This window comes from Elephantulus edwardii, unplaced genomic scaffold (genome assembly GCF_000299155.1).
Source record: "Elephantulus edwardii isolate Elephantulus edwardi_28Jun2011 unplaced genomic scaffold, EleEdw1.0 scaffold00283, whole genome shotgun sequence".
Taxonomy (NCBI): Eukaryota; Metazoa; Chordata; class Mammalia; order Macroscelidea; family Macroscelididae; genus Elephantulus; species Elephantulus edwardii.
In genome coordinates, this window is record NW_006400033.1 from 1,823,555 (window position 1) to 1,832,128 (window position 8,574).

Sequence of the window (8,574 nt, forward strand, 5' to 3'; positions counted from 1 at the left end):
ATGTACACGCCCCTCCCCCAGAGGTAAGTTGTGCCTGTCTTCCTCCACTCCCACCACCTCACCTCCCGCTGCTCTCCTCATGCTCAGGCCCTAGGCCCTGTCCTCCTGGGCCCTGACCACTGCTAACTCTCTCTACAGTAGCTCCCCATTCCCGGCCTCTGTGCAGAACCCGGGCCTGCACATTTGGCGGGTGGAGAAGCTGAAGCCAGTGTCCGTGGCACCTGAGAACCATGGAATTTTCTTCTCGGGAGACTCCTACCTGGTGCTGCACAATGGCCCGGAGGAGCTCTCACACCTGCACCTGTGGATAGGTAAGGGCGCTGGGTGCTGGGAGCTGGGGGACCAGGTGCTGAGCACTGAGCACTGGGGGCCAGGTGCTGGTGTCCAGGTGCTGGAGGTTAGGTGCTGAGCATTGGTGTTTGGGCGCTGGAGGGCTGGGCAGTGAAGGCTGGACATTGCAGGCTGGGTCCTGGAGTCTAATGTCCAGAGACTGAGCGGTGAGGGCTGAGGTTCAGGGCTGAGTGGTGAGGGTCAGCCACTAGTCGATAGGCTGCACCGGGGCAGGGTTGAGGCTGCAGTGGGTCTCACGGACCCCTGCCACCTTCTTGTCCCCCACCTCCAGGCCAGCAGTCATCTCGGGATGAGCAAGGGGCCTGTGCAGTCCTGGCTGTGCACCTCAACACCCTGCTTGGGGAGCGGCCAGTGCAGCACCGTGAGGTGCAGGGCAATGAGTCCGACCTCTTCATGAGCTACTTCCCTCGGGGCCTCAAGTACCGGGTGAGGGCCCCGTCCCATCTGCCCACAGGCTTCCCTCGGGTCCACCCGCCTGCAGTGGGTCTCCTCCCTCCACCTCGCATCCTTCGGGGTCTCTCCTCACTCCCCCAGGTGGCTTGGGGTCCAGGAGCCCCCCTTCCTGTCCCTCAAGGTCCGCCCTTCTTCAGAAGGTCCCCCCCTTCACCTACTAGGTGAGGGCCCCATCCCGTGTGCCCAGGCTTCCCTGGTAGGGGCCCTCCTGCAGTGGCTCTCCCCCCCGCCTCCACTTGGCCCTGGTGGGATAGGGCCTGGGGACCACTCCCCTGAGTCACTCAGGAGTGGGCCCTCCTGCAGCGGGTCTCTGCCTGACCTCATTGGGATGGGGTCCAGTAGCCCACCTCTCCTGTCAGCCCACTGAGGCCAGCTGGCCTGTCTCACATGCAGGAAGGTGGCGTGGAGTCCGCGTTTCACAAGACTTCCCCAGGGGCCACTCCAGCTGCCATCAAGAAACTCTACCAGGTGAAGGGGAAGAAGAACATCCGGGCCACTGAGCGGGCGTTGAGCTGGGACAGCTTCAACACGGGGGACTGCTTCATCCTGGACCTGGGCCAGGTGAGCCTTCCGGTGCACCGGTCTTTAAAAGGAGGGGTGGCCACAGGCCAGAGAGAGGGGACGGGAGGCCAAGAAACCCCAAGTCCTTTTCAGGCTGGAGCCCTTCAGCCTTTAGGGAACCTTTCTGTGTTGGTAAGGACAGAAGTCGACTACCCTCTGACTTGCCATCCCTGTGCGTGGAGCTTTCTTCCTCTTCCTCCTCCTCCTCCTGGGAGCCTTTGTAGCTCAGAAATTAGCTGCTGGACAGACCGTTGGTGGACTTTCTGGTAATGCATTCAGTGGACTGGGATGGTGATGCTAGATAGAGAAGTCATTGTCCCCAAGGAACCCCCGGGTGTGGCAGCCAACGCCTGTCTGTCACTTGTCATGACCCATGAGAGGATGCCATGAGGGCTTTATGGGAGGCAGTGGCCATGAGCTGGGGGAGCGTGGGGTTATTGGTCCTCAAACCTGAGCCAGTTATCCTGGGAAGGTGCCCTTGGTGGAATGTCATTCCAGGCAAAAGGGACAGGGAGCCAAGGTGGTGAAGGGAAGGGCTTGGGCGTGGTGGGGGTCAGTATGGCCGATACTGGGGTGGGACAGGAGCTGTGGGACCAAAGACGAGCTGTGGGTCCCGAGGAGGCAGAAAGCTCGTCTGAGGAACCAAGTGAGTAAGTGAAGCTAAGTAAGGCTGCTTCCTGAAGACTTGAGGGCAGGGTAACCCAGGCGCTGTGTGGAAGTGGATCAGCAGCTTTGTGGTAGAGGCAGCAGGCAGCTCTTTTAATGGATTTAAGAGATGTATTCTCTCTGGCCGTGGGTATAGGTTAGGGCACAAGGCAGGGGCTCAACAAGGGACTTAACCCATTCATTCCTTCAACAAATGTTTACTTTGTGCTTCTGCATTCATTATGCAACAGCAAATAGTACAAAATAAAACAAAACCTCCAAGTCCTGGTTATGTTTACTTTCTAGTCAGGGGAAATAAATTAAATAGGATAAACAAAAGAAATGGCAATAAGTGATGTGGAGAAAAGGAAACATGAGAGACAGAGGGCTAGGAAGCCACTGGAAGAGAGTTACCACTGTTTTCAGACTCACTTCTGGGTCTCTTCTGCCACCTCGTGCAGTTGGCCTTAGTGGGCAGCTCTTTTCCTGCTCCACGCACCTTCTTCCCAGGTGGCCTCCCCCCATGTGGCCTTTCCCTACCATACCACCTTTCCCCCGCTTTCTACCCTGGTTCCCTCCTGCCCCTCGCTGTCTTCCCCCACATGCCCACCTTTCCCCCACACCACTGTCCTCCCTCCACACATCTGCTCTCCTTGCACACACCTTCCTAACCCCCCACATGCCAACCTCCCTCTTACACACCTTTTCACATCCTTACCTCTCCCCACATGATGTCCACGCCCCCCATGACAGCCTATACACATGCCATCCTCTTCCTTCTTCCACTCCAGCCCCTACACATGTACACTTCCCCTCCCCCCAACATGCCACTCCCCCACATGCCACCCCAGGAGCATCACAGGCAGCGGGCTGACCCAGCTTTCCCCTGTTCCCACAGACCATCCTCGCGTGGTGTGGCAGTAAGTCCAACATCCTGGAGCGCAACAAGGCACGGGACTTGGCCCTGGCCATCCGGGACAGTGAGCGGCAGGGCAAGGCCCAGGTGGAGATTGTCACGGACGGCGAGGAGCCCGCAGAGATGGTCCAGGTGGGGGGGCCGTGGGGGTGGGGGCTGGGAGCCCCTGCTGGAAGTGGCTAGGAGAGCTGGTGGTCATGGGGCCAGAGGGTGGCTGGTGGAAGGTGGCAGGGAGGGCCTGGGGCATTATGAGGGCTGTGGCTGCCTCACAGGTTGTCATGTTGATGTGGGACAAAGTGCCCTGGGACACACACAACCTTGGGTACAAGTGGCCTGGCTAGCATGGTGAGGCCTCTGCCAGCTGTCCTATGTAGCACGCTCTGCCTCCAGAGGCACAGGCCCCAGGCCTGCGGACTGAGGTCAGGTCAGGAGCTAAATGATCTTCAACCTGGCCACCCCATCCCTGCAGGTCCTGGGCCCCAAACCCCCTCTGAAGGAGGGCAACCCCGAGGAAGACCTCACTGCTGACCGGACGAATGCCCAGTCTGCAGCCCTGTATAAGGTGGGTATCTGCACAGAGTAGCCTGACTATATGGGGCCTACAGAAGGGTGGGCAGCAGGGGGAAGCAATGGAAGAGCCCATGGAATGGAGGGCAGCAGGGGGGGGTCCATGGAGGGGAGAGCAGCAGGGGGTCCATGGAGGGGAGAGCAGCAGGGGGTCCATGGAGGGGAGAGCAGCAGGGGGTCCATGGAGGGGAGAGCAGCAGGGGGCCCATGGAGGGGAGAGAAGCAGGGGGTCCATGGAATGGAGGGCAGCAGAGGGTCCATGGAGGAGAGGGCAGCAGGGGGTCCATGGAGGGGAGGGCAGTGGGGGAGCACACAGAGAGGAGAGCACGGAGGGGGGGTCCATGGAAAGGAGGGCAGTATGGGAGTCCATGCAGGGGAGACCACGATGTTGCCCAAGATGATGGGCAGGTGTAGGAACAGACTCGGCTGTGAGTGATTAGGGTTCAGGCAGAGGGCAGCTCTGGGCCCTGCTCGACAGCAATCCATTCTCAGTGAAGGGAGGTTTACAGTCAATGGGGAGCTTTCCTCCCTGCCCCCCTCCCCCTGCCATCATTTGTATTTATTTGTAATTTGAAACCCATCTACTTCTAAAATGGATTTTAGCCTGTGCTGCAGTGCTTTAGGATGTTGTGAGGCATGGGGCTTCCTCCCTGTCCCATTGGGTAGGGTAGGGGGAGGCTTGGGATGGTGACCTTGCACTGCCCTTTCCCAGGTCTCTGATGCCACTGGACAGATGAACCTGACCAAGGTGGCCGACTCGAGCCCATTTCCGCTGGAGCTGCTCATACCTGACGACTGCTTCGTGCTGGACAACGGACTCTGTGGCAAGATCTACATCTGGAAGGGTACGTGTGGCCCCTCCATGCCAGCTGAGACTCCATCAACTGCTGTGACTCCTGGCTCAGGGCCTTCCCTTCCTGTTCCCACCCACCTAAGGCTGGGGGCCCTGAAACATCAAGCCCCAGGAAGAGGCCAGAGCACACGGTTTGGGTGGGGCCTGAGGATTTCTATTCTCATCTCATTCTGATGGATCTGTGGCTGCTGGTCTAGGGACCACACTTTGAAAAACTTTTCAGGTTCCAGAAACCCCTGCTTCCAGTATTCTGCCTTTAGGTATGACAGAGTTGAATTTCAGATAAATTAACCGTAACTATGCAGTGTATGATGAACCTGAAGAACTTGTTTTTCCAAGAGATTTTATCAGGTGGAAAAGAATCATGGGTGTGTAGAAACCTGTTCTGCTTGTTGGACTTTTCAAGAACAGTGAAACCAAGTTCTGAGCGACACCTGGAGTGGCCCGTTACCATACAGTTGTATTTTCCTGAGCATGTATTACATCCCTCTGTAGATTATTCAGCCATGAAATCAAGAAATTTGATTGGTCTGTGGGGTCTTGGCAAATTCGCATGTAACCAGTAACAACTGTGGGACCAAGTGAGACCAAGAGGAATTCTGAGCTGGATGAGGGAGTGGTGTTTTGTTAGCACTGCTGATGTTGTCAGGGGAGTGAATTTCAACTCAAAGCAACTTCATGTGACAGGAAAACTGCCCCATACGGTCTCCTAGCCTGTAATCTTTATGGGAGCACAATGTCAGGTCTTTCTTTCTCCTCCTGAGCTACTGCATAAGGCTGAACCACCAACCTTGGGGTCAGCAGTTGAGTACTCAGCCATTACACTACCAGGGCACCTTAGTCAGCATGACAGGCCCCTAGACACAGCATAAATATAGATGAAAGGAAGGGCCTGGAGCGGCAAGCCACGTTCAAAGAGTGGGAGATGGGAGACAGAGACTCCTGCTACTGGGTTTCTTTTCCTCAGAAAGGAGGCTTTTGTCAGGAAACCACTGAAGGGCACTCCCCCGCTGCAGGACAGTCTAACCCCACACAAGACAAACTGTTCTGGAGAGAGAAACAAGGGGAGGGAACAGACAGCGCCTCTAGTGGGCACAGGAACCACTGCTCCCTTCAGAGAGGAAGGATACAGCCTACTACTCAGACACATCTTAGTTATCTGATTATTTTTTTCCTAGCCAGCCTGGAAAGCCAATAAATTCACAAGTTAGTTTTCATGGATAAAAATCTGGTTTTTAGAGATAGACAATCTGCAGAAGAGACTGGATTTCTGTGTGGATGTGGCTGGTGTGTTTTTAGTCAGCAGGATCATGGAGACTTCATTTTACTTGACCCCACAGTCAACACCCTGGGTTGTAATGAGTCGTAGCCAACTTGACAGCCCTGAACAACACTTGGTCAGTGTAGACTCTGGCACTATGAAGTTGGTTCCCTCTGCTCTGAGCCTGCTGCCTGGGGGCCTCTCTCGGGGTATCCCTGAGTGCTGGCTGCAGCTACAGGTCTTGATGATCAGAGGAAGACAAAGGTGAAGAGACCAGTTTTCATCTAGCCTGGAGCCACCAAGTTGGGAGAAGTCGCAAGGGCGGATCTCATACCTTTACAGAACTAACTCCTCAGCATTTGTGGGCATATCCCTGGTCTATTTAATTGTTTAAAATTATTCCAACTTTTACAAGTTGCTTGCTATTCTCTTCACCCTTAAGTTTACTCAAGAAAATTGGATGGGGGAGTTGGAAGAAAACTCTTCCCTTTTAAATGTCTCCTTCTGGTGAACCAGGGAGAAAAGCCAACGAGAAGGAGCGACAGGCAGCCCTGCAGGTGGCAGAGGGCTTCATCTCCCGCATGAAGTACGCCCCAAACACTCAGGTGAGGAGACAGTCTGACTCCTGGCCTCCACCTCCTCCTCCCCAGGCCAGCGAGGAAGGGCAGGGACACCCCAACTCAAGAGAGCCCAGCTCAATCCTTCAAGATGTAGCACAGTTGTTTTCTAAGAATATGCTGGGCAGCAGGTGCTAGGAATGCAGACAGCGGGGTGGGCCTCTGCTCAGCCTCCTTCTCTGGGTCTCGTCCCTGGCTGGTCCCACCCCTTTCAGACCCAGCAGGATGGCTCAAGCTCCTGTCACAAGCAGTGAGAAGGCGCACCTATAATGGGTGGCAGGTCTCAGACTGAGCACCAAGTTTCTGAGGCAGTCTGCTGTCTCGCCATGTCTCTGTAATGTGGTTTCTATTTCTTGGCTTATGTAGTGGAGTGGCCTGTGCAGGACTTGGGGTGAGCACAGACCCAATGTCCAAAACCTGTGGGACCCTCCCTGTCCTCCCCAAAGAGGCTCTGGTGGCAACTCTATGAGCCAGTCCTCTCTGCCGCTGTCCCCGCAGGTGGAGATTCTGCCCCAGGGCCGCGAGAGCCCCATCTTCAAGCAGTTCTTCAAGGACTGGAAATGAAGGCCGTCATCTCCCTGCCGCATCCTCCTGCCTGGGTGACTCCTGCCGGCCTGTTGGCCCCTCCCGTGCACTGTCAGTGTGGGTGCGATCCCTGTGGATGTTCAATAAAGGAAGCACATGCTTTCCCTGGCCTTCTGCCTGTCTGCAAATCCTATCTTCTCACCACGGCCCCCACCACATTGTACAGTGTCATACCAGACCCATTTCTCTCAGTGATCTGAGTCATGGTCATCCCTCATGGTACGGGTGCAGCTGCTGCATGAGGTTTGCTTGGCTGTGATAGTCACAGATGGTCCCCGGATGGTCGGCTGTGAGCCTTTCCGTTAGTGGCTCAGCACACACCGTGTGCACCACGCAGGGGCCGAGCTGCACTGTGTAGTCTGGTTGCTTCTTACACTGCCTGCTTACCCAGCCTGTGCTGTGTAGACCACACAGGGGCCTGGCTGCACTCCTAGAACTGGCTGCTTCTCGTGCTGCCTGTTCACCCAGCCTGTGCCTGTACCAAGGGCTAAGAAGCACGCGGATGACATCCACACAGCTCTGGAGGCTCTGAGCCACTTCTGCAGCTGGATCTGGCTTTGCAGGACTAGGGCGGAGGGACCGGGTGTCCCAGGCAGGCACTGATAAGAAGGCAAGAGGGAGAGAGCACAGCTGCAGGTCCCAGGGTTACTGTCACCTGGGTCCTGTCTTAAATTACCAGTTGGGAGAACGCTGTAGTGACAGGCTTGGGAGGCATATCCATTTAGGCTGGTATTTTCTGGGATGCTTCCCTAAACCACTGTGAGCAGATTCCAGATGCCCTGTGCTCGGCACTGCTGCCCTGTACTCTGGCTTGTCCCTTCATGCCACACTGTCTGTTGTCTGGGTGACAAGCTGAGGGTCACTTAGGGGCAGAGGGAAGAACACTGGCCTGGGAGTGAGGAGTCCAGGCTCTGGTTCTAACGCTGTCTCTGCTTCCTTTTGGACAAGGTCCTTTTCCTGGTCCTCAAGTTTATCATCTTGTAGGGAGCTCTGGTGGCCTAATGACAAGAAGGTGTGCTGTAATCCCGAAGGCATGTGGTTCAAGGCCACCAGCTGCTGCGTGGGAGAAGGAGGGTCAATCTCCCGTGTGATTAACTGCTTCTTGAAAACTTGCCAGAGGGTCAGCTATCGGTTAGTTCTAACTTGATGGTACACAACAACAACAACAACAACAACAACATGGTGAATATATTATGTGGCTGGTGGCTGGAACAGTAGAGAGAATAAGAATACCCCAGCTGCTGTAGAGTTAGCTCCAGCTGCTGGCAGCCCCAGGGGTGTCAGAAATGACTGCATCTACAGAGTTCTGCAGGGCTGAGTTTTTGGAAGTAGATCCCAGGCCTCTTTTTTTTTAAAAAAAATTTATTATTTTGTGTGTGAGTGTACCGTCAAATAGGATCTGACAGGTACAGGAAGAGATTGCCCCTCCTTCTCCAGCAGAGCATCTGGTGGATTTGAACCATGTACCTCTGGAATTGCAGTGCAGCTGCTTGCCACTAGGCCACCAGAGTTCCCCTCAAAGCCTCTCTTTTGAGATGCATCTAGGAGATTCAAACCTTCAACCTTTAGATTAGGAGCCTGAGTGTGTTAACTATTTATACCATCCAGGGACTCCTCTGACTGACTCTAGCTCCTCGCACATTTCATTGTAGTATTTCGTTTTGTCATTCCGAGCTGCCTTTTGGAATCTTCTGTTCAGCTCTTTAGTATCTTGAATTCTTCCTTGCGCTTTGGCTTCTCTACGCTCCAGTGCAATCTTCAGAGT

The 8,574-nt window shown here is 55.1% G+C and overlaps 2 protein-coding genes across 3 annotated transcripts in view; one reads left to right on the top strand and one right to left on the bottom strand.

Moving 5' to 3' along the window:
* On the top strand, nt 1–6,788 carry CAPG (capping protein (actin filament), gelsolin-like). 2 transcript variants are annotated; one of them, XM_006900376.1, is made up of 9 exons: nt 1–23; nt 139–311; nt 623–777; nt 1,198–1,365; nt 2,909–3,058; nt 3,396–3,488; nt 4,206–4,338; nt 6,124–6,212; nt 6,723–6,788. In XM_006900376.1, the coding sequence occupies exons 1-9, from the start codon at nt 1–3 to the stop codon at nt 6,786–6,788; spliced, it is 1,050 nt and encodes a 349-aa protein (XP_006900438.1). The 2 variants fall into 2 exon arrangements, with proteins under 2 accessions (XP_006900438.1, XP_006900439.1); XM_006900377.1 differs by having other exon boundaries at nt 2,909–3,013.
* A 228-nt stretch (nt 6,789–7,016) lies between these two features.
* Nucleotides 7,017–8,574, bottom strand: part of ELMOD3 (ELMO/CED-12 domain containing 3) — a 54,443-nt gene continuing 52,885 nt past the window's right edge. Inside the window, exons 12-13 of the mRNA XM_006900394.1 lie at nt 7,291–7,408; nt 7,017–7,206 (exon numbers count right to left, since the gene is read on the bottom strand). Coding sequence (XP_006900456.1) covers nt 7,017–7,206; nt 7,291–7,408 — 308 coding nt within the window. The remainder of the gene's footprint in view (nt 7,207–7,290; nt 7,409–8,574) is intronic.